The sequence below is a fragment of the Alnus glutinosa genome, chromosome 4 (genome assembly GCF_958979055.1).
Source record: "Alnus glutinosa chromosome 4, dhAlnGlut1.1, whole genome shotgun sequence".
NCBI lineage: Eukaryota > Viridiplantae > Streptophyta > Magnoliopsida > Fagales > Betulaceae > Alnus > Alnus glutinosa.
In genome coordinates this window covers 10,697,478-10,723,017 of record NC_084889.1, presented here as the reverse complement: position 1 = coordinate 10,723,017, position 25,540 = coordinate 10,697,478, and the positions used below count along the sequence as shown (strand labels likewise).

At 41.3% G+C, this 25,540-nt stretch overlaps 3 protein-coding genes across 3 annotated transcripts; 1 reads left to right on the top strand and 2 right to left on the bottom strand.

The window, feature by feature from the left end:
• Positions 1-3,182: 3,182 nt before the first annotated feature.
• LOC133866118 (uncharacterized) lies at positions 3,183-5,342 on the bottom strand. Its single transcript, XM_062302675.1, has one exon. It carries the CDS (start codon positions 5,340-5,342, stop codon positions 3,183-3,185), a length of 2,160 nt encoding a protein of 719 aa, XP_062158659.1.
• Positions 5,343-7,626: 2,284 nt separating this feature from the next.
• Positions 7,627-13,086, top strand: LOC133865384 (uncharacterized). The gene is made up of 5 exons (XM_062301776.1): positions 7,627-8,052; positions 8,539-8,653; positions 8,760-9,395; positions 9,516-9,699; positions 12,646-13,086. The coding sequence occupies exons 1-5, from the start codon at positions 7,976-7,978 to the stop codon at positions 12,669-12,671; spliced, it is 1,038 nt and encodes a 345-aa protein (XP_062157760.1). The 5' UTR covers positions 7,627-7,975; the 3' UTR covers positions 12,672-13,086.
• A 967-nt stretch (positions 13,087-14,053) lies between these two features.
• Positions 14,054-24,843, bottom strand: LOC133865385 (cytochrome b5). Its single transcript, XM_062301777.1, has 6 exons — positions 24,665-24,843; positions 24,518-24,562; positions 16,714-16,746; positions 16,465-16,625; positions 14,662-14,712; positions 14,054-14,569 (listed from the first exon to the last, which is right to left on the bottom strand). Exons 1-6 carry the CDS (start codon positions 24,702-24,704, stop codon positions 14,216-14,218), a joined length of 684 nt encoding a protein of 227 aa, XP_062157761.1. The 5' UTR covers positions 24,705-24,843; the 3' UTR covers positions 14,054-14,215.
• Positions 24,844-25,540: the final 697 nt, after the last annotated feature.

Genomic DNA, 25,540 nt, shown 5'->3' with positions numbered 1-25,540 from the left:
ACGGCTTTCCCTTGCTCCGTAACCAAGCAATAGGCCCCGTTTCCACAGGAGCTAACGACCCTGTACGGTCCTTCCCAGTTCGGTCCCAGCTTACCATCAGTAGGCTCTTGAGTCATCAGGTTGACCTTCCGCAAGACCCAATCGCCAACTTGAAGCTCTCTGGGTCTAACCTTCTTATCATAATACTTGGCCACACGGCGCTGATAGGCCGTACATGCTGTGCGAGCATCTTCCCGGCGTTCCTGTAACAAATCCAAATGCAGATTCATTCCTTCTTCGTTCAACCCCGGATTGTAGTGGGCCACTCTGAAACTTGGTGACCCCACCTCAACGGGTACTACTGCTTCCATCCCATAGGTGAGGGCAAACGGGGTCTCCCCCGTTGCAGTTCTGACCGTAGTCCGGTAAGACCAGAGCACTTCTGGGAGGTATTCGACCCATGCTCCCTTCCTCTGGCCGAGTTTTTTCTTTAACGTTTGGATCAATGTTTTGTTGGTGGCTTCCACCTGGCCGTTCGACTTAGGGAAGACAGGGGTGGAGAAACTCTTCCGTATGCCCAGCTCGGAACACCATTCACGGAAGCGGGCGCAATCGAACTGTTTGCCATTATCGGTCACCATGGCATAAGGTATCCCAAATCTGCACACTATCGACTTCCATAGGAACTTAATAACATTCTCGGTTGTGATCGTGGCGAGTGCCTCCGCCTCCGCCCACTTAGTGAAATAATCCACTGCAACAAGCACAAAGTTTTTGTTACCTTTTCCCGTTGGTAGGGGACCGACAATGTCGACCCCCCACTTGGCGAATGGCCAGGGAGAGGTAATTGAGTGAAGGTATTCCGGGGAGCTCCTGGGGATACGGCAAAATCTCTGGCACGCATCACAGCTTCTTACTAATTCCGCTGTATCTTTACTCATCGTCGGCCAGTAATATCCTGCCCTGACAACCTTGTTCATCAGAGCCTTAGCTCCTGAATGGTTTCCGCATACTCCGTGATGCACTTCCCTCAACACATAATTCGCATCTTCATTCGGTAGGCATTTTAGTAAGGGAAAAGAATACCCCCGTCGGTATAAAATTCCTCTGACTAAAACATAACGTGCTGAGTGCCGGACAATTTTCTGAGCATCTTCCTTGGTCGGCGGGAGCTCACCCGTTCTCAAATACCGTACAATTTCAGTAGCCCATTCAGGGTCTGCCTCGCCTATTTGCATCAGTTCTTCTGTCACAAATACTGTGGGGTGAGTTTTGGTCAGGAACTTGTAGCCGCGTACTGACACTGCGGGGTCCGACCCTGATCCTACTCGCGAGAGAGCGTCTGCCAACCCATTCTTCTCCCGGGGAATCTTAACTATGACGATCCTGTCAAAGTACGAGTAGAACTGATGTACTTTTCTGAGGCATTCGGACATCCTTGTTTCCTGTGTGGCATAACTTCCGTTTATCTGCTCAACAATCACTCGCGAATCACTCCGAATCTCTATATCCATTATTCCCATTTGCCGCGCGATCTCCATGGCCGAGAGCACAGCCTCATACTCAGCCTCGTTATTAGTGGCAGGGAAATCAAACTTCAGAGCGTACTTGAGCTCTTCTCGGTTGGGCCCCCGGAACACCACTCCGGCTCTGCTTCTTCCCCCCGCTGAGGAACCATCAACGTAGGCAACCCAAGCCGGTCCCTTCGTCGGCCCTTCCTCATCCGGACCTTCACCCATCTCTACTACAAAATCAGCCAAGGCCTGTGCCTTTGTCGCTGTTCGAGGATGGTACTCGATATCAAACTCCCCCAACTCGATTGCCCAATTGACTAGCCTTCCCGACAAATCGGGTTTCTGCAGCACCTTCCGAAGGGGGTACTCAGTGAGAACCCGTATCGCATAGGCTTGAAAGTAGGGCCTTAATCTTCGCGCTGAAATTACCAGAGCATACGCTAGTTTCTCAATCCGGGGATACCGCTCTTCCGCCCCATGCAATACCTTACTAGTGAAGTACACTGGCCTCTGCTTGCCCGATTCTTCCCTCACTAATACCGAGCTGACTCCGGTTCGGGACACTGCAAGATACAAATAGAGGATCTCCCCCTCCACTGGGCTACTCAGGAGTGGGGGATTGGACAAATAGGTCTTCAGCTCCGCAAAGGCCTTCTCACATTCCTCCGTCCAGCTGAAAGCTCTCTTCAACACCCTAAAGAAAGGCAAGCATTTGTCTGACGACCGGGAAACAAAGCGGTTCAAAGCGGCTAACCTTCCCGTCAGTCGTTGCAGTTGCTTCATCGTCCGGGGGGAGGGCATTTCCAAAATGGCCTTCACCTTATCGGGATTCGCTTCGATTCCCCTATGTGACACTATAAACCCCAAAAACTTTCCGGAGTCGACCCCGAAGGCACACTTCTGCGGGTTCAGCTTCATTCGGTACCTCCTCAAGCTTTCAAATGCTTCCGTCAGATCGGCAATATGGCCTCCAATAGACAGGCTTTTGACAAGCATGTCGTCAACATAAACCTCCATATTCCGCCCGATTTGCGTTTGGAACATTTTGTTCACCAGCCTTTGGTATGTAGCACCAGCATTTTTTAATCCGAAGGGCATTACCGTATAACAATATAGCCCTCGATCAGTCGTGAACGACATATTCTCCTGGTCGGACTCCGCCATGCGTATTTGGTTGTAACCGGAAAATGCATCCATGAAACTTAATACTTCGTGACCAGCCGTTGAGTCGACGAGCTAGTCTATCCTGGGGAGCGGAAAGCTGTCTTTCGGACAAGCTTTGTTGAGGTCAGTGAAGTCTACACACATCCTCCACTTCCCATTGGCTTTCTTTACCAACACTATATTGGCCAACCATTCCGGATAATCAACTTCCCGGATGAATCCTGCTCTTATCAACTTTTGCACTTCGTCTGCAATTGCCTAATTGCGCTCTGAGGCGAAAGTCCTCCTCCGCTGCTTCACCGGTCTACAGTTCCGGTCAACATTCAGCCGGTGTTCGATAACCGAGGGGTCTATTCCAGGCATCTCATCATGCTCCCAAGCAAAGACGTCCAGGTGGTCCCGCAGAAATTTCACCAACCTCTCTTTCTCGTCTGTTGGAAGCTGTGCGCCTACCCGGAGTTTCCTACCTTGGGGTCGGACCTCCACCTCCTCGAGATCCCCGGTCGGGCTCCTCGCCTGTAATTGCTATTTAGCCACAGGACCTGTCCCCTGACCGGGGAGTGCCCGGCGGGCAGAACCCCCCAGGGAAACATTGTAGCACTTGCGGGCTGCCTTCTGCTCCCCTCGAACTTCTCCCACCCCGTCGTCCGTCGGGAATTTCATTTTGAGATGGGGTATCGATGTGACCGCTTTCAACTCAGCCTGAGCCGTCCTCCCGAATATAGCATTGTATGCGGAGGGCTGATCGACAATAAGGAACCTTACCGGAATCGTCTTCTCTGTCGGGGAACTGCCCACTGTAACTTGAAGCTCAATTGACCCCAGTGGCATCACCCTTTCCCCCGCGAACCCCACTAGGGGAAATCTGAAGGCAGAGAGCTTATCTTCACTAATTTTCATCAAGTCGAAGGCCGACTTATAGAGAATGTCCGCTGAACTACCATTATCCACCAAGACCCGATGAATCCTGTGATTTCCTATAACCATGGTTACCACCAGGGCGTCCGAGTGGGGTAAGTATACCCCCTCATAATCCTCATCCGAAAAGGTGATGGCTAACTTCTCGCGCCTTGCCGCTTTTTCCGGCCTTGTAATCGCGTAGATGGACACTTCTCGCATTTCCTTCGCGTAAGACTTGCGAGCGGAATAAGTCTCGCCTCCCCCTCCAAAGCCTCCAGTTATAGTCTGGATTTCGGGGAAGCACCCCGAGTCCTGCGGCCTCCCGCGGCTTCTGCTCCGCTCGCGCTCTGGCGACTTCTCCACTCGGACATCTCTGCGGGGCTGCTGAGGCGGTCTTCTTTCTCGATAGTATTGTTGCTTTCCCGGGCGCGCATCACGTCCGGATAATCCCTGATTCCCGACGAATTTGTACGCAGGGCGCTTCTCTGAGGTGCCCTCTCGTCTCTCCACGAAACGCTTCAACTTGCCATCAGCTATATACTTTTCTATCACCTCTTTCAGAGAAATGCAATTGTCTGTATAGTGACCAAAAGAGCCATGGTAGTGGCAGTATTTATGCCGGTTGTGCGGAGGTGGATTGCCCTTTATTGGTGAGGGTTCCCTGTAACTCGGGTCCTTCCTGATTTCCATGAGAATCTCCTTCACCGGAGCATTCACAGGCGTCCAGTGATAACCTTCAACTCTCCTGGCGGGCCTGCGTTCTGCAACCTCCCTTCCTTCCGGGGCCGCCCTCGACTTTGATCTCCTGTCCGGTACCGGGTTTTCCTTTCCTGGCCCCTCAGCCCCTCGGAACGCAAGGAGGGTTTCTTCCTGGTTCACAAACTCTTCCGCTCGATCATAAAATTCCTGCAAACTGTCTGCCGGTCTTCTTGCTAAGTCCGCCATGAGGGCACCATCCTTCTTGATTCCTTGATAAATGGCACAGTGGATAAATTGCTCATTCTGGGTCTCCGCGGCCAACCTCTCCTGGTTGAAGCGGAGCAAGTAACTTCTCAATGACTCCTGGGGGCCTTGCTTAATGGTCATCAGTTGTTGAGCCGGCTTTTTCCGGATAACGCCTGCCATGAACTGAGACGCAAACTTCCTGGCGAGATCTTCAAAATTTGAGATCGAACGGGGAGACAAAGTTCTGAACCATTCTCGAGCTCCCCCAGCCAAAGTAAGGGGAAAAGCTCGGCACGCAACCTCGTCCGGAGTGGCATGCAGCACCACGTGCGCCCGGAAACTGGCCAAATGTTCAATAGGGTCCCCCAACCCTGTATATACGGGTATTTCGGGCATTTTGAACTTACTTGGGAGTTGGCATGACATTATACGATCAGTGAAGGGGGGCACAGTGGTAGAAAACAAGCTATCGGTCAACAGAGCTTTCCCCTTAGCTCCCGACTGCGTAGATCCCATCAAGTAATCACACTGTTGCTCCAATTTAGTCAGTTTTCGAGCCCACTCTTTTTTCACCTTCTTATTCTTCCCCATAAGGTCAACAAGTTCGGTATCACTGTCAGACTCGTCCACACCTCCAACCACTTCTGCCGAACGCTCATCTTCACCCTCAAGATTCACCTGATCACCCTGTTGCGGGTCTCCTTGAACTTTTGGCCGCTCCGTGCGATCTCGCTCCTGCAGCTCCCTTTCGAGTTGCGCCACTTTCTCATTCAAGCGGGCTATCTCAGCTTGGGGGTCGTGTGAAGTACCTGGTCTCTCGTGCACATTTTCTTCAACCATGCTTCTTCGAGTTAACCGCGTACTTACCATAGAAGATTCCAAGTATTCTGGTATTCACAGGAACACGTGACCACGTCGTTCCCACAGACGGCGCCAAAATGTTAGCAAATTTTTTGGAGCTGACGATTTGGAATCCCGGAGAACAGCACGCGCAAAAGCTCCCAAGTGTGTCGAAATCCAAATGAGTATTCTTCAAGTGATCTGCAAAACAAAGGGGGTCGTCGGGGTGTCCCGGCAACGCCTCCTCCGACGAGCAAGTTAGAATTGGTGTAAAAACTTCCTTAGCAAGAAGAAATCTGTCTGTCTTTTTTAAGAAGAAGATACCTCTCTTTTTTTGTCGCCCAAACCTTTTATATGTCTGCCCTTAATAAATGTCCTTCGCGTCAACATTTATTACTCGAATATGCTTTTCTTTTCCTTCATCAATTCAAGCCCATTAATTCAGGCGCTTATACCGAATCATCCTACTTTCTCTAATCGGCGGCGGGCAACCATCGATTAATAAGACAAAATTATTAATTAGGGAGAATATCCCACTCCATCTCAAACAGCTTCTCTCTTAGCCGTAGACACCAGCTCATCTCTCTATTATTTTATTAAATGGCGGGAAATTCCTTAACAAGCCTCATTCAAATTACACAGAGAACAGGCTCCAACTTTATCAGCTGCAGCAGAGGACTTTTCGACGGCAACTGCTCAATTGGCTTGTGTAAAGCATTTCATCAAATATTCGTTCATTTCAAAGCTTATCTCCTCAAACCTTAAAAACTCTCAAGACCTGAAGATAGAGATAAAAGAGAGATAGCAATTTGTCATAATAGTTGCAGAAATTGTAATATATTAGATCTCCACCAAGTCCGGACATCACTACCAATGATGTTTTCTGACCTAATAATGTTCTTTAGCATGTATGTTAGGAAACATCTACTCCCTAACCTAGCCCATGTCGAGCTTGGCCTGCTAGCTAGTCAATGCGTGCATCCACGTAGTTACTCAACTCGAGATGATTGATTTGTTTCCTTCTCGAATTATGTTCTGGGGACTTCTCTAGCTCAATTCCTCTCATCTTAAAAATAGTTACTTTTTCTAGCGTTCAACATAAATATGATCTTTTATCTATGGAATTAATTAGTAATCAGATTTCTCTGTAGATGAAACCAACTGAAGAATCAATTGATCGCACCCGAACCATAAACTAAGAGAACCTAAAAGAAGGATTTGAAGTCAAGCACGAAAATCTTTGTCAGGTGTTCCAGCGAAAGATTACTCTGATGCTAGGTACATGGATTGAGCCTAAAAGATGATAGTATTCAAAAATTAAGACTAGTATGAGTGTATGATGCGTATCTCTAAGAATTACTTTCCTCTTATTTATATGGAGTGTTCTCCCACTCCTTTCATTGGTGGGATGTGAGCTCAAAGGAATACCAAAATTAGATTTAGTTGACTTGAACTTGGTTCGGGCTCGTGATAGATGAGCTCGAGCTCGGCTCCGGCTCGTGCTAAATTTAAATGAACCGAGCTTGCACATGCACTATTCGCTCAAGCTCGGCTCGTATACTTATGATATAGGTAATCGTTTCTTGATATCGTTCCTGGCCTTTTGGTTGTTACTCTTATTTGGGTTGTGAAATTATTTTCACAGCTCAGCTTAGTCTAACCACAATTTCTTGGGTCGGGAAAAAGTTTTAATAAGACAAATATCGGATACAAGATCTAAGATCAAGGATATGTGACCCATTATTCATTATTTATATCTTAAAACTTTTCTTTTTGGGTAACAATATCTAAGTATTTAAGTTGGTTATATATATATATTTGGGTCACACACACCTGTGGTGCCCTGCTGGTCTTTTTTACAACTTACAAGTACCATGCAATGTCTTAATTGTCATGTGGAATGGAATTATGCACAGCCGTAGGATTGCATATCAATTATGAAGTTTAAAGTTGTAACCGAACACTTGAAAAAAAAAAAAAAAAAGGTTGTCACCGAACTGATCCAACTGGCTACACAACTGCTCAACTGTAAAACAGGTGTACATTAATTGTATGTTATATGTTCATGAGCTGCAAGGTGCAAGAGAAGCTACTAATTTGTCCTTTTGTCTACAAGCAAAGGTCTTGTCGCCTTCTGGGCCATAACAAAGGTCAAAGCTCGCACGAGGGTCATTTTGCATGCTGTATGCCAATTTTGACCGCGGAACCAACCGTTGCTGTCGAAAACGACATCGTTTTCCTTTTTCTTAATTTAAAAAAATACAGTCCATCGGGTGGCTGCGGAGGCAGTGCACCTAACGATTCTTGTCCCTTTGAGACATTGTTGTTATATCTCACCCGCTAGCTTTCCCCTCCACCTTCTCATTCGTCGGATCGTCAAACGACCCAAAACTTGCCATTCCTGCCTCCCTCGCTCTCTTTTTTCTTTTCTCTCTTTCCAATTTTACTGATCAGAATCTAATCTCTATCCAATATCGATCGGCTTTTATAAATGTTGTAGCAAATTTCGTTGCAAGATTTATTGAAATATCCGATTAGGCTAGCTAGGGTTTCTTTTGTCCTTTTTTTTCTCTCTACAGATATTGTTTGTTGTCGCTATTACTTTTTTTCCATCTCTAATTGTTATTTTTTGAATGGCTTCGAGTTTTGATCGGTGGGAGAAGGATCCCTTCTTCTCTGCGGCCGAGGAAGTTCAAGAATCTGCGGACAGGTAATCCCTTTTCATTGTCTATTTGCATTCTACTCTCATCTATCAAACACATCTAATTTTGTCCTAAATTTTTATATTTTATTTGTTTGTTAGCCAAGAAAAAAGTGCTGAAAAGATAAGAAGAATTGAACCGCAATTTGAATCGTATAACACGGTTTTATTGGTAGGATTTTCAGCGGTGGCTTTTGTTCTATTAAGCCCCAAAAAATGAATGCTTGTGATTAAGATTTTCTTTTTTCCTATGATTTTAATCTCATTTTGTCACAACCAAATGGAGCATTGGGTTTTTTCTTTTCTTTTCTTTTATTTTATTTTTTAATTTTTTTTTGTTCCCCGTATTGTGTATACATGGCTCTTTGGTTCACTCAAACACAGGCAGATGTACAGTGATTCATCGCAGGTTCTCATTCACTTTCATCGTTAAATGCTGGGTTTGAGGTTGGTTGTATTAATATATGATATTCTTATTTTTTTGTGGTTATTAAGGATGGAATCTACATATAGAACTTGGATTCACGCAAAGAAAGACTCTTCTGGCATGTTCGATTCTGAAGAACTCCGCGGGGATCTTCATACTGCCCTTGGCACTACCAAATGGCAGGTAATCTCCCACCTTCTGTGCGTCCGTGTGCACAATTTAGTTGATTGGGGCTGTACTTATATCAGTGTAATGAATGTCTGATTGAATCTTCTGGGTGGCAATGCAGTTAGAAGAGTTTGGACGGGCTGTCCAGTCAAGTTACGGTAAAATTTCGAGTGATGATGCAAGAACCAGGCACCATGAATTTATAATTGCAATAGAAGACCAGATTTCGAAAATTGAAAATTCATTACAGGAATCCGCTCTTTCAGAGGGCAAGGCATCATTGCCTTGGGTGCATTTAGACGAAGGAGAACGTGATGAACTCGCATTGTTTCTTTCGGGACCATCAACACTTGAAGACAAAACTCCTGTTAAATGTAATCAAATGGATATTGAAAGTGCACACATGACAGATAAAGATTCAGCCCCTGATTGTTTAAAGAACTCACGCCATTCAGCTGAGTTGGGTTCCGTGGAGGCTAGGGATGATAAGTCACATGGGCATAGGAGGACAGCTAGTGCTAGTGCTGACATCGGTGCTTGGAAGATTGTCGTTCCTGACGATGGATACCAGCAGGATTCTTTTAATGGGCAGATTGTGTTACCTGTACGGAAGATCCCTAGTTTATCAGGATTCCTAGGTTCCATGGAATCTGTATCAAAGGTGAAGTGGTCGAAGAATGGTTTCAGGAAGTGGAAGGCGATGGATTGCCAACAAGTATCTGATACTGCATTATTGCGATCTCCTCAGTTGTCTAGGGTATGTGTTCAATGACTTTACTCTGTTTCTGAGTTTAAGACTCATGATTAGTCTGCTTCTTGATTTCTATATGCGCTATGTGGTATTTATAATGATTTTAATTCTTATTTTCCCAAAAAGGGCATTAATGCATGCTATGAAAGGAGTAAGAGTTGCCTGGATAGTTGTGATGATTGTTATGATAAGCAACTTTATGGCTGGTATGGAGCTATTCAGAGACAGCTTCAAAGGTCTCAGTACCAGATGCAATATAGCCGGCCTGTTCAAGTGATTTTTTGGATTGTTATACTCTTCTGCTTGATTGGTAAGCTTTTCTGAAGAACTTTACCGCATCTGTTGTGATATCGAAATTGCATTTGTGATAATAATAGTAATACCCAGAAAATGTTGGCATATTTCTTCTTTTTACTAACTTCCACCACTTGCACATAGTTGAGTTTCTTTTCAAATTTATCTGTCCCACGCTTCACTTGTGATTTAGAAGGAAGGGCTATGAGATGATTTGTTGTATCCTAAACTGGGATTGATCATTAACAAACACCACTTCCATAGTTCTAAATGAAATGGATAGGGTTGAATATAGCACCTCAATCACTTCACAAAGTGATAGATTGTGCCATGTCAGCAAGTAGTATCAATATCATTATGCTGTCAAGTGCTGTTTATTTTCTGGGTTTTCTGTTGAGGGAAGACACTTGACAGTCAGGTGGCACTAGTGAGTTTAACTAGCCTAATATGATTCTCAATAACACCACCCCAAAAAGATTGGCCTTAAAATACACTCCCAACGGAAGACCAAAGTACTTCAAAGGCAAAGAAGACATCCCGCAGCCCAGAATACCGGTCAAACCATCAACATTAATGGCATTCCCTACAAGAACCAATTCTGACTGAGCTATATTAATTTTAAAACCGGAAATAGCTTCAAAGCATAGTAATAAAGCACAAAGACAGCACAGTTGGTTTGGTTTTACCCCATAAAATATCAAGTGCCATCCACAATTAGAAGGTGGGAAATGTTAAGCTCACCGATGTTCCTAGACCCCACAAAAAAGCTAGAAAGAAGCCCCCATTTTCAATGGCGGATAGCATTTTACTTAAGGTCTCCACATCGATGACAAACAACAATGGTGACAAAGGATCTCCCTATCTCAATTCACGAGAGCTACTGAAGAATCTAGATGGATTGCATTCACGAAATCAAATAAGTGCACCGAGAAAATATAGTGCGCTATCCAAGAATGCCATTTCTGTTAAAAACCGCACCTCCTGAACAAATATAATAAGAACTTCCAATTGATATAATCATAGGCCTTCTCAATACCCAACTTGCAAAGAACTCTTTTTTAATGAATTATAATAAATTTATTGAAAGAAAAGGGTAAAGCCCTCGTACATGAAAAGTATACAAGAGAACTCTAGGCTCACCAAGATCTAATTCTATTTATTCAAACATTCATTGGCTATAAGAACAGAGTCAAGGATTTGCCTATCTGTGATAAATGCATTATGGGGCTTTGAGATAATATTCTCCACAAACCTACTCAACCTATTGGCGACGACGTTGGCAATAATCTGTAAACTCCACTCACTAGAGTGATAGGGGGAAAATCCTTGGGGCAATTTCTTCAAAATGAGAGCAATGAAAGTGGTAGGAAGAGTTTTTTCAAACTTGCTTCTGACATGAAAACCATGGAACGCCCCCCATAATATCTTCTTTTATCACATCCCAACAGACCTGGAAGAAAGCCATTGTAAAACGATCAGGGCCTGATGCTTTATCACTATTCATACCTTTCACCACCTGGAGCACCCCTCTCCTTAAACGGTTGCTCCAACCAAGAGGCTTCCTCCTCTTCAATGGAATCAAAAGCCATGCCATCCATCTTGGGCCGCCAATAAAACTGCTCAGTAAACAATCTATAGAATTGCACAATGTGTTCCCTAATCTCAGTTTTTCTCTTTCTGTCTGTGTGTTTCTCTTGTATAGTTCATGTGTACTTGAGTTGCGCCTTTTGCACTTTCTAATGAAATTTTGATTATTTATCAAGAAAAGATGTCTTCACTCATGTCTACACCTATAACTACAAATTCAATTGGTTAATTTCTTATGCACTTTGGCGTAGTTGCAGAGAAGCTTGTTTGAATATGTGCACTGCTTCTAATTTAGCTAATATAGATTTGAAAGTAATAATGAAGTGGGAGCACATGCACCAAAGGTGAGGAAGCCAAGTAATCACACCAAGCAACCAAGAACTATTAGATTTTTTTTGTTTTTTTATTTATTATTTTTTTTTTTTTGTGAAAACTCTTCAATGAGATGGAAAACCCAATGAAATGTATGCTTTATTTGGAACAATTTTGATGGGTCATATTTGGAAAAATTTTCATCTTGTGGCTGCTACAGTTTTCCATCAAGGGCCTATTATGGCGCTTATTTTTTGAGTCACTTTATAGCCCATGCTGTTAAATATTGCTGTCCAGTAGCCTTTTAAAATGGACTACAAGGAGTTTTTTGCCATAAGAGCAGTAGATAGAAGCGGGAAATTCTAACTCCCCCTGTAGTATGTAAGATGCTTCTACCTCCCAGTCGTATACTGACCCACTGTAAGTTGTTTATGCTGTTCATTCCTTGGATAATTTGTAATTTTGCTTATTTGGAGCATGTCAAGACTATCGTAGCAGCTGTTAGCATGTTTTGCGGACTCATTCCTGAAGAAATGCCAATGCATACATAAGCTCATACTTCTTTTAGGGTCATGATGCTCTAAATCAATAAACAGACGCTTGCTTCCTCGAGGAAGAGTGTGATACCTGGAAATGAATTTTCCAATCACAATTGCAACTTAAAGAATTTTGATTTCTCCCTTAGAAGCATGTTACTGGTTTTTCAAAGAAGTACTTTGTCTACATGGAAAGGAGACTGAAACCTCTCTGTGCATCCAATTTTCTCAATCTGTATCCTAAGTCCAAAAATCACAAAGAATTTTGTTTGTTGTTTAATTGGTCTTGTGGTCACCAAAGGTGGAAAAATTGACTGATATACGTACATTTGTTTTCTGGAAAGTTGACTTCGTCTTTGCAAGTGTGTTTCCAATTAAGCTCTATAGTTGGCAGTCTAGGATGTCTCATTTAGTTGACATTTCTTTCTTTCTTTTTTTGTTGGGGGTGGGGGCGGGGGAAGGTTGGGTTGGTTTGCCCTTGGTACTTTCCTTAAAGAAGGCTTATGCTTTTTGTTTCTCTTCTGCAGTTTTAATTGCATTCCGTGCAGTGTAGAAGGATCTATGTTTGCACTTCATCTGGCATTTTGTGGATGGTGGCAGCATTTGGATCAGTGGAGATCTTGGGGAAAGGGAATGCACATTGTTTAGGCTGTCACTGGATTTTGATGAAAGGAAGGTCTTGTCATTCTTTCCACGCAATATCACGTCTTAAACTTGTAAGTGCTGGGTGGTTACCTCAGAGTGAACACCTCGGGCAGCCCCTTCCCCACTCCTTTCTTTTTTTCTTTCCGTTTTTTCCTTCTTAAGTTTCTTTTCCAATTTTGATTTCTTTGATGGAGGGTAAACTCCGTTGTATCATAAGAGGCAAGGCGATGGCAAAAGAAAGTTGGCATAGGGTTGTAATTCAAAACATGATACTTGTAAAAAAATATATAATTATTTTAGTGGAGTTGCATTTGTATTTCTAACTGAGCCTGTTTGTGTACATTTTCTCCATGTTTTTCCTTCAGTTGCTTTATCTTTTCCCTTTTAATGGCTGTAAAAGAGGGTTGTAAAAAAGGGTAGAAATATTGAGGCGTGTATGAAGATGGTGCATCATACAGTTGTGTACGTCTATTTATTACCTTTGTCATTAGTTGTTTTCATCGGAATTAAATGTTTGTATGGAAGGGACTCTGCGTCAGTCTGTCCCTGAAGTTGTTTGTAATATTTTCGTATGATCCCTCAAATATTTTCGTGGTCTGTTTAGTACAGATCACATCAATTTTCCGTTCTGCTTTCTTACCAATTGTGACCAGTTTAATTGGATGCAACTGCCTGCCATTTCATAGTTTGTTAGCTCTCTTTTATCTAACTGATGGCTACGAAGAGTGTCTTAAGAAATACAGCTGTGGCCTGTGGGGTTCTAAAAGAACCCCACAATTCATATAAATTATACCGGCGTATTAACCAAGTCAATATGCAATAACACTCACTTATAACAGTATGCAGGCAGCATACTGTTCAGTATAAAAAATAAAATTAGTATCTTTTTAGTATTAACAAAAACAAAAAAAAAGGAACAAAATAATGTTTTTTTTAATGTATTTTAATATTTCAACTCAAAACACCTGTCAAAATGGAAACCAGTGTTCTGCCCTGTAGGTCGCATTAGTTTTTATGTTGCTGCATTGCTGTGTTAAAAACTCTTTTACATTGCTCTAGAGACTATTGCTCATGCCTATTTTTTTTAATTGACTGATTTGGGTTGTTGGGCTATTTAAGATTTGAGTGTAAAATGATTTTTGTTATAATATGGCCAAGGGTTTAGCCCTTTTTTTTATTATTTATTATTTATTTTTTTCTGGACAGTGGCCAAGCTCAATTATTTTTACCCAAATATATTTAATTTACTTATTTAAATACCAAAGTAAATAAAATTTTAAAAAGAGGGAATGACCATAAAGTTTCCATATTAATTAATTCATCTTATTTTTAACCACACAAGAAATTCTGGCAATACTGGCCAATGACTGACAAGAAACCTTATAAAAAGCAGACCATATTGATGATCATATGCATGCATGCATGGGCAGTGGTTAAATTAGATAAGATGAACTAATCCATGATCTGGGCTGCTCTGCTAAGGTATCTGTAACTGAAATAGGAACCGGCAACCAAGAGCGGGACGAAGAACTCGAGCAGAACCGCATACTTGGGCTTTTCGTCATCCTTGATGACAAAAGCAGTCATCTCTTTCTTCTTGGATTCCTTGTAGGGAACTTCCTTGGAGTCTTCGTCTTGGACTGTGTGTCCTTGAAGAACACCCACTTGGTATTTTCGGAGCAAGTTTTGAGCTGCCTTGCTGTGTCCAATAACCTCGAAGTCCTTGCTCGCATCTTTCCCTGCTGACTCTATGAGCACCTCTTCTCCTCCTGGGTGCTCATCCAGAAACTTTGTCACGTTCAATACCTGATCAAAAAAATAGTAATTTCTTAATCATCACCCGCCCCAACATATATGAGACACAGAGAGAGAGAGAGAGAGAGAATGATAGAATTTACTCTGCCGTTGACGACAAACCAGCAATCTTTCTTTGATTTGTGCTGGGCAACCTGTGAGAGGGTGAAAACTCTTTCTGCCATAACTTCCGGTCGATTATGTCTGTTGAAATGAGAAATTCGAGAGGAATTAGTAGGAGAAATTAAACGGGTGGGGGGTGGTAGGCACTAAGCACGCGAGCAACCACCCGGCCATCTGATAGTTAGTAGGATTAGTAGGATAACTCACGTTGTTTACAGAAAAAAGTTGACTATCAGTTGGTGAGGGCTGACAAACGTGAGGATTAAGGGGTTTGTTGACCTTCCTTAATTATTTTCTGCCCCACCAATAACCCCCCCCCCCCCCCCAAAATAGAAAGAAAAAAAATTACGGGCCCCATTTGAAAGATGGTGATGATTCATTGGGTTGTTATCGTCAATGATAACTGCTTATTTAAAAGCTTGAGTTTGTAGGAAGAGATGAATTTAATCATTTAATTTATATTCTAACGCTCTCAACTCCTTTACGTATGAACTCAAACTCCTCATTAATAAATGAGACTTAACACATGAAATATTTAATTAAAATAAGAGATGAATTATAGATCGGCGCATCACCGCTCAAGTAGTTCTTCCCAAGACTCCAAGCTCGAGCTAGGCAAGCCATGCCCACTCCTTTTCACACAATTCTTGATTACATTCTTTGTTAGAGCATGTGGGTCCTATATCTAATGGTTTATTTTTAAAAAAAAATTGTTGGAATTGTACAAAAGTTATAAACGTATCATATCTCTAGAACAAAAGCTCTTGATTGCATCTTCAATAGCAGTACTAACTTGCCAGGCACCACAATAGGCTTAAAAGACGCTCGAGATAGATAACAAAGCACACATTAGATTAAATTCTTTACCTTTCATGTCTAAACTAATCATGCTCATATAGACTTGCTCTATAGCCTCCATCCCTGATACCTCTTAGAAAAGAACTTCTATTGAACAATGATCATTATCCATGCAGAAACAAAATACTCTAACTAGGGTTCATCTGCAGACTATATGAACTTCATATGAGCCTATGAGCCTTTTTGACATTGAAACCTAAGTTTCTAATTTGATGAATTTTTTTCCTGTGTTTTGGGAATTTGTAAATCGAGACCTTGGTCAAGCTTTCCGTTAAATTGTTGATGGAAAAGAGCTCATACGAGCCTCAGTCTATTTGACATGTCTGGAATTAATTAACGGAAAAGGACAAAAGAACACCTAACATGGCTATGGAGAAAGGAGGCTATGGCCGGCCATGAGGGTGGAGACCCACAGCTGTTCTTTTCTTTAAAAAAATTAATCCCAGAAAGATCAGATAGAGTGGAGTCTATATGAGCAACTTTTCGTCAATAATTCAATAAACACAATGAAGAGTTATTATAGCGTTTTTCTTCTTTGGGCTTCTTCTATTATGAACACAATTACCTCATTCGAATATGAAGATGGAATGAAAGATTTGTGCATGAAATAATGGATTGCCTAAGCCTCATGATCATCATTAGGATTAATATGCTTCTTCTTTTTTGGCCCAAGATGTAAATGCATCCCTACTACCATCATCGTAATCGTTTAGATTCTTAAATTATGAAAATCTTAAGCCCCAATTGAAGTTCCTCCGATAAGAATCGGTGTAACATTCTCTTTCTACAGTGTCAATTTGGGTCCAAAAAGCTCTACATTTGCGCAAATTTGCACTAGACAGCATTCTACATCAAGTTGAACATGTAATTCCGTTACCACATTGAAGAGGACGTGCCAAAATGGAAAGCTATTGCGAAGCACGAGCTTCCTGGGTGCTTTGTGATGATAAATCTTTGAATGGTGCATCATTTTGATTCCTTTTCCCGAATTCAGTGCCCTGAAACGCCAGCCTAGATGATCGATACTTACTCCCAAAGGCAGTACCAAAGCCCCATCCAAGGCCTACTCCAATCCCACAGCCTCCACCTTTTAAACAAAATTCCATTACTTAGATATAACTATGATAGATCAACCAAACATTTTGCTTTCAATCGAGAGAGTGCTAGTTGTATACCTACGCCGAGGCCCAAGAAATTCAAAGGCATTCCTGTAGCAGAGAAACATACTAAATCAGCAAATCAGCTAGTTGAAACAGAAACATACAATGAATTACTGATATCACCCTTCCAAGTAAAAATTGATTTGAAAAGTTAAAAGAAATTAAAAGGTGGCTCATATTTTGCCAAATTTGATGGGAAACACCATGAGAATTGTCATACAGGAACATGAAATGTGAGAAATAAAACCATTCTAAAATCTAAGATCTATGTGTCTAAGCCAAACATCAACAACCTACCAATTATTCTCCTTACTGGGAAAATTCAATTGTTGCATATTAACGCATCTAACTTATCACCTAAAGACACATTCTACACGTGAGTCTAGGGAGTCTATAGCTAAGCTTCACACCCAGAACTCTAGTGATAAAGATTAGATCCTAGAGTTATATTAGAATTGCAACACCTTGTAAACGCATGCTGTGATAGAATGATAAGGTCCAGCATGCGGTTGTAGTTAGATAAGTTTGTATTCAAATCTAGAGATAGAGTTGTAGCTATCCTAAACTTCTGTACATCTATATACATCAATATACACTCACCTTGATGAGCACGGTGGAAAATATTCAGCCAAGGTTTGGTTTCTGTGGGTATTCTAATATGGTATTAGAGCCAAAGGTCTTGAGTTCAGACCCTGACTCCGTTATTTACCCCCATTTCAATTAAATATTTCACGTGTTGGATCTCACCTATTAAAAAGGTAGTTTGATCCCACACATGAGGAGAAGCGTTAAAGTATTGATTAAGTGATTAAATTTATCTCTTCCAATCAGCTTAAACTTCTGAGATAAGCGATAGTTTAACATAGTATCAAAGTAGTATATAGACCAACGTCTTGATCCATATGTCTGACTCTCAATCTTCCATACCCGCTGCTGCCATACCACTGACCTGATCTCTCCTACTACTTCCATTGCTTCCATTTCTATCATGGCTTCACCAGCCCCCTCAACCAATCCTAACTCAATTGTTTTCACCATCCCCAACATGAATCCTTCCCTACATATCAAACTGTCCAAAGGGAATTTCATGGCCTGGAGGACTCAAATCCTTGCCTACATCAAAGGGCATGATGCTCACGGGTTTCTGGATGGTTCTTCTCCGCCTCCTGCCCAGACTATTCCGAATACCAGTACTGCTGTTGAAGCTCCGGCCACCATGGTCAATCCTGTCTTTCTTGCGTGGCGTCAAAGGGATCAAATGATCCTCAGTATTCTCATTTCCACCCTCACATAACCGTATATGGTTCATGCAATCAGTTGTGCTACAGCCAGCACCTTGTGGAACATGTTCGCATCTCAAGCCCGGGCTCGTGTCATGCAAGTATACTTCCAACTTGCCACGGACAAAAAGGGAAATAACTCCATCAGATATAGATACATGAGATACATGATTAAAAAAGACGATGATGCTTGATAAACTTTCAGCTACTGGTTTCACCATATCGCGAACTCTCAGCTTTCCACTAGCTCAAATAAGTGTGCTAAGTTACCTTCAATCAGATCTACATTATGATGCCTTGCCAAATCCAACTCACTGTGAAAAAATCATTAATTAGATTGTCTTTCATTCATTGTCCACTTGTCCCCAAACACAAATAGATTACATTAACAGCACCTATCCTTGGCAAACTTCTTCTATTAAATGACCTAGGTGTCCTAGGTCTTGGGACTATCTGTCAGAGCTAATGATAGTTCATTTTCAATGTTGAAGAACAAAGATAGTTTTTCTTTTTCTTTTTTATTAGTAATCGACATTTTTTTTTTTTATATAGGTAAGCCAAGAAATATATTAAAAAAGCGTAAGGGGCCCCTAAGCATACAGAAAGTATACAAAGAAAACCAAACACGAGCAAGCAAAAAAAAACAAAAGAGAAAACCCACAAAACCCACAAACAGCCAAAAAACTAAGACCCAAAGTCCAAACCTTAAACCTGCCAAAGGCACAACCTAAGTACACATAAAGTATACAAGAGACACACCTAACTAGAAACAAAGAAAAAAAAAGATGATCCACTGAAAAAGAGTTTGTAATATTAGATGATCCACTGGAAGTTTGTAATATTAGAGCCAAAAGCAGCAGCCCAATGAAAAAGAGTTTTAAAGAAAGCCTTTAATTCCACCAAAGTCCTCACACAATCCTCGAAGCTCCGATTATTTTTTCCCCCCCTCTAAAGACACCAAATAAGGCATGACAAATTCATCTTCCAAACTGCATCAAGCTAAGACCTACCATCAATCGCTTTCCAGCAAGCAAAGAGATCTACCACCCGACTAGGCATAACCCAAGCCAACCCTACACTATTGAAGATAGTATTCTAAAGAACACTTGGCAATCTCACAATGGAATCAAAGATGATTCACTGAATCCCAATTCTTCTTGGACATGAAATACCACTCAACCACAATGACACGTCATTTCCTAAGATGGTCCAGGGCGAGGATCTTCCCTAATGCTACCATCCAAACAAAGAACACCACTCTCAAGGGAACTTTGTTCAGCCAAATACCCCTCCAAGGGAAAAGGAGTACTATCATGGGGAATAAGAACATTATAGTATCTGACATAAAACAGCCCTCTCTTAGAGGGTACCCAGCAAAGCTTGTCTTCACTACTCCCTCTTCCTCTCACTCTAAAGGAATACAACAAGGGGAAGAATGAGGTAAAGAGATCCAAATCTCAATCGTGAGCCACTCTGAGAAAATTAATATTCCACTAATGAGAGGTACTAGATAGCTCCAAATGGTCTGCCACTGCAACTTCCATAAAATGGGTTATTATATAAAAGTATGAAAAAGCTATCTTTTTTTTTTTTTTGATAAGTAAGATAACTATCTTGAAGGCTTGATCCCTGCACCATACGTCATCTCAAAACTTAACTTTAGAGCCATCACCCACCATAAATCTAGTATGGCTAGAAAACTCCCCCAACCCCTCCTGATATTTTTCCAAAGCCCCAACCCATACAACCCATGGACCTCATTGGAACACCACCCTCCCCAAGAACAAGGATAGATGATCTGGATAGATTAGAAATCCTTTCCAGTCGTATTATAAGTTGGTATATACCTCACATTTATGTTCCACAAGGCTGGGAAGTCAACAACGCCTAATTATCAATGATATCAAGAACATAGAATACAACTTCCTTCCCAAATGGACCAGCCAATAACAAAAATAAAAAAATAAAAACAATAAAAAGAAGAAGAAGAAGAAGAAGGAGAAGGAAAAAAACAATCATTGCCAAGAAGTCATCTTCACTAGAAAGGATTCAAATAAATCCAATGAACTCTAACTCAAATAGTACTCCTAATATTGTAAGAATAATGTGAAAGATGAAGTGGTGGATTCAAAACTCATTGGATACATATGTAACTTATCAATAAAAAAAGAATCACAAGATGAAAGATGGACTAATTGTCCTGCTACTAACCTTGTAAGTGGTAGAGAGAGGCTCAATAGATGGTTCTATTCTTATTGTAGGCCAAATACATGTTAGATAAATAAATGTGTCCAAGCAATGCTTTAATCTTTGGGAAGCAAAAAAGAGTGGTACAAATGAATCCAAGTAAACACCTTGCTTAATATTGCGTAGTGAAGACATACTTTTATCATTTGCGAGCAATAAGGCCTAGTTAATGTAAAATGTGCAAACAATTGTGCTTTATGTTCAAAATTCAACCGCAAACTAACCATATCCTCTTGGACCCAACTTATGTGTTGTAAAGAGTGTGTTTTAAACACTTGCCTCTCTTGCGTATCCTTGAGTCCCCACATTGATTAGGAAACAGTTCCTTCTGGGATTTATATTTGGTCTTGGACTTTCTTTGGTATCTTAAGATATAAGGACTTGATGTGAAGATTGGGCCAATCTAATCTTACAAGCATGCCCTGTTCCACCCAGTCTTGTCTCACGCCAAGAACTGGGATTCTTTTTACTCTAGCCATTTATCTTTCTGCTGGTTATATTCATTCTCCAGCTGTTCTCGGACTTACGCCTACTAGCCATTTTATTACCATTGGTTTCAGACCGTTATTTTTGTCCCTTGGACTTGGTCCAACCTCTTTATAAAAGCCTAGGCAGATCAAAGAACAAAGTTTAAGTTTTCTCTCCTCTCTCCAAAACTCTGCCCTCTGCATTTTCCAGCAACCAACTCTCACAAACTCTTTCATTTTTCACATAAAATCAAGCTTTTCTTTGGAAAGGGATGATCATAGTCCACTACTGCACCAAGGTAGGTTGTAAGTATGGATGAATCTGAGCTCATTCTATAGGCATTGCTTGTGAAAAACTGGTGCAGGAGGATGAAACTAGAGTGAATATGTGGCAAATCCCAACAGATTGTGGCGCGAGTTAAATGGGGTAAATCACCTAGATCTTGAATCAACTAGTAGATCATCAAAAGGGGCGTAATTCATTCTCCATACGAATCGAGGGCTGGGGCAGCCCGCATGCGACCTATTCCAAGCAAGCCAGTGATCATTAACTCAGTTGAAACTTGCTACGTTGCACTTATAGTAGTAGTTATTACCTAATAAACCACTTTATGTTCCCCAACACAAATGCAAAAAAACACAATGCAAATTTGTTGAAAGATTAATGTAGTATAAAATGGGGGTGGTGTTTATGGCGTGCAGAGTCGCAGTGACTTATGCAAGTCGAGTGAGAAGGTTATTCGCACTTTAACGAAGGAATACTATAGTCTAATCCTAGGAAACTTAGTGGCAGGAGACTCGTTTGCACAGAGTCAAGAATTCTAGGCGGCATGAAATCATCCTTTAACAAGAATGCATTCGCTTGATTCTATAGCCATGTGAGATCCTTGCTCAAAGGAACAAGACCATATACCTAAGGGAAACCTGGTTACCTAAATAAAAACCTAGTTACAATCACAACGCGATGAAGAAGGCCAATGCATCCAATCCTCAAATACAAAAGAAAAAGGCTAATTTTTTTTTGTTTGTGGCAAAGTAGGTAATTATGCAGCTATGTTTACACAGAGATTTCACAACAACAACAAAGGCTAAACATCAAGGAATAGAGCACATGCAACAGAGATGGAGGACATCTTTGCGGCAATGGTATCTGAGGCTGACATGGTCATGCGAGTGAAAGGATGGGTGGCAGATTCAGCCGCCACTGGGTTCTATACACCAATAGGAGAAAACATCAATAGAGACAACTAGTAGTTTGTTATGTTGGGGACATTTGGCCCCTACTTATTGTGGGCAACAGGAAGGCTCTCCTAAAGCTAACTTTTGGTAAAACTCTTTGACTCATTGAAGTCCTTCATGTTCCACACTTTCAGCACAATTGCATCTGGGTAAACTTGATAGGTAAGGCTGGATTCAGCCTATATTTGATGGTGGAATGGTTACTTTGACTAAGAATGATGTTTTCGTTGAAAAAGGATATGCAGATCAAGATGTCTTTGTACTAAATGTTTTCAAAACTATAAATGAAAATGAGTCTTCATCCTGTGTTGACTTGGATTAATCTCTTGGTGTATGGCATGGAAAACTTGGATATGTGAATATTGGCTATACTAAGAAAATGACAGAAACTGGAATAATAACTTCACTAAGTGAAACCAACGGGGATATATGTGAAATATGTGCAAACACTAAAAAAAGAAAACCTCTAAACAACTTGCAAGAGAAACTGGACTTAGGAACCCCTTATAAGAAAACCGTGTCAAACCCCTTACGAACATAGGTAAGACCGCAATCAAAACTCGGAACACCTCGAAGGGTAGGGTGGTTTGGTAAACACTATGTTACCCATGCCTAAAAGTGAAAAACTGGTTCTAGAACTTGTGATTGTGTCTTTATTGGCACACTTGCAATAGTACTTGCTATATATATATTTCTTATTTCTACAAGTGATATTTTGGATTCCATTACTATTATTAAATCCAAAAATGTCGGTTTCTTCAATAATGTGCTTCCTTTGAAAAACAAATAAGAATAACACTTAAACCTACAAATGTCACTAATGAGTTTGTTGATGATGTACAGAAGTTTAGTAAGAGAGCTAGAAAAGGATTTAGTAATGACATTTATGCTTATGTGTCGACGATGAACCTTTGTGTTACAATGATGCTATTAAGTTCAGTGGTGCACCTTTTTGGTTAGAAGTTAAAAATAATGAATTATATTATAGTAGGTCTAATCATATTTGGGAACTTGTTGATTTACCTCATTAAAAAAAAAAAAAAAAACAATTGGGAATGCCAGTTGGCCTTGATGCCCCCCTACCACTACTGCCCACTCCCTTCAAGACTTTGTCCCCCATGGTAAGACCTTCTGCCGCCACTTTGCATAATCCAAACGTAGCCCCGCCCCTATCAACACCTCCACGTAAGACCTTCTGCCGCCACCCTCCACTAGAAGAGCCTTACTCGCTGGCTCTCATGACAAAGCACCCAACAAGAGCATCTAAGGGCCACCAGAGAACTTACGGGAATTTGACCTACCATCGCTGATAGACCACTCGAAAGCTGCCACCTTATGCAACTCGGCAGCACAGCTTTTCCATCCCCTCCCTTCACGACCCTCTGGGATGGCAACAAAGCCTCTCCGACCACCATTCCCGTAGTCCAACACCAAGAATCGGCCATGGGCACACCTCTATGCAAGATGGCTTTGCCACCAACTCTTGAAGATTTTATAAATTCCTTCAGCCCCTCCCCTCGGACCAGCGCCTCCACACTAACCAACAATCACTCAATAGTAACCTAACCCATGTACACAGCTTGAGACACCCCTTTGCTCCTTTTGACAAAACGCAACACCGACCGCCCCTCAATGACCAACAACTAAAAGACTTTAACTTTGACATTAAACCAACTAAGGAAACCCATCACTGGAGACCAACAATGAATAACCAGGAAGAAGGAGAAGCAGGCTAATGGATAACGTCGGCACACGCTAACACGCGCCGGAGAAAGAGAACTCATTCTACATTCATATGACTCATTCTACGTTCATATGGAGTTTCCAATCGAGGGATGGCTAAAGTGTGGTTGAAACCCATAGGTAGCATGTTGATGCATATTTTCTTGTCTTCCTTCCAATTCTAGCGTTACATTTTATTGGGCTTAGGCTTATAAGCAGTTATATTGCAACTGGTTACAGACCATTACTTTTAGCCCGTTGTCTACAGCCTTCAAAATCAGAAAACTAACGTAACTCTTTTCTGACTTCTCTCCCAAAACTATCTGCCCTTTACATTTTCCAGCAACCAGCTCTTACATACTCTTTCATTTTCAAACAGAATCAAGTTTTCCTTGGCAAGGAACGATCATTCGGGTATGTTTCTTACCCTTTTTACTTGGGAGTGTGATCTTACTAAGGAAGATGCTATAGTCTAATCCTGAGAGGTTGGTCTTGCACCGTGCAAAGAAATCCAGAAGCCATGAATAGCCCTCCTATCAAGAAATTAAGAAGAATGCTTTTGCGTGATTCTATAGCTGTCGGAGATCTCCTTACTATTGATTAAACCCCAAGCTTGATAATTTTCGAATTGCTACAATATTATTGATTATTAATTTACGGATTATATTTGTTTGTCAGGAAATGTCAGGAACAAGAATTTTTACATCACTGTATTACTCTTCAAACATCATGCACACCCAGGAAAAGACCAAAAAAAAAAAATTAATAATAACAATCTAGAAGACCGGAATGTGAAACGAAAAAAGTTATTTTGAAGCTAAAGATATTTGAAGCACATGGAAATGAAAGGGATAAAATACCGACCTCCGAAACCCCATCCAACTCCGAAACCACAGCCGACGCCGAAACCTGATGACAAATCTCAGAGAGTATTGCAACATTAGTTACAGACTATAAACGAAGGAAAAAAAAGTTTGAATAATTGTATGCATAAGAAATAATAGCTCGTACCAAATCCGACACCAGCTCCATTGAAATCCGTAAGCACCATATCGCTTTTGCGGCTGAAGAAGCCCTCTTATCAAGCTGGTTTGTAGAGTAGGAATTAAACAAAATCAAAGCCAATTTACTAGAAATGAGTTTCTTTTCTTTTCTACACTTTTGGATTTTGACGAATAGCTTTTTGGGCTTTAAAGTTCGAGTAAACAAAAATAATAAATAAGCCCTTAAAAAAAAAAAAAAGTTGACAAATCCGTTAGCCTGCTACATTAATTTTCTTTTTTTTAAACCAAAAATAAAAGTTAGATCAATCTTCATTATAAATAAGCAATTTAAGCATAGTCTTCTACAAGGATAAGACCAATTATACATTATGGAAATTTCTCAAGAAAAAACCTGTTTTTCATTAAGAATGAAGGCTTCATTCGCAAGCCCATGGGCATCCTCATTAGCCATTCGCTGGATATGAGAAACCTTCTACTGTAAAAGACCATTTAAGACTCTATGAGCCTCCTCAATAATACGGCCATATTTGCTCAAATTATAATCATCCTTTTGTAGGTCCTGTATCACCTGGAGAACATCTCTTTCTAACTCCACTCGTTGATACCCCAAGTCCCTACAGAACAAAACGACTCACCAAATTGCAGTGGCTTAAGCAATAATTGGATCAGTAATATAATCTTTCAGAGCTGACAAGGTAACCAGTACCGCACCCTCAAAATCTCAAATAATCGCTCTAACACCCATCTTCCAGTTTTTTTTGTCCACAGTCGCATCTAATTGACCTTCACAACTAGTAGGATGGCTGAAAATTCCCCCATGGACCACTCCATTGCGGCACAACCACAAGGTCCGTGCTACCACCGTTATAAGCTCTATGTTCTT

Bases quoted from the DNA above. Each gene is read 5' to 3' on its own strand.
- LOC133866118 (XM_062302675.1), bottom strand. From the start codon at position 5,342: ATGGTTGAAGAAAATGTGCACGAGAGACCAGGTACTTCACACGACCCC.
- LOC133865385 (XM_062301777.1), bottom strand. From the start codon at position 24,704: ATGGTGCTTACGGATTTCAATGGAGCTGGTGTCGGATTTG. The intron at 16,626-16,713 runs GTATACAACTAG...TTTGTTTAAAAG, and splicing joins TTTCTTGGGCCTCGGCGTAG to GTGGAGGCTGTGGGATTGGA. The intron at 14,713-16,464 runs GCTCGTGCTTCG...ACCCTCTCACAG, and splicing joins CATCACAAAGCACCCAGGAA to GTTGCCCAGCACAAATCAAA.
- LOC133865384 (XM_062301776.1), top strand. From the start codon at position 7,976: ATGGCTTCGAGTTTTGATCGGTGGGAGAAGGATCCCTTCTTCTCTGCG. The intron at 8,053-8,538 runs GTAATCCCTTTT...GTGGTTATTAAG, and splicing joins GTTCAAGAATCTGCGGACAG to GATGGAATCTACATATAGAA. The intron at 8,654-8,759 runs GTAATCTCCCAC...GTGGCAATGCAG, and splicing joins TTGGCACTACCAAATGGCAG to TTAGAAGAGTTTGGACGGGC.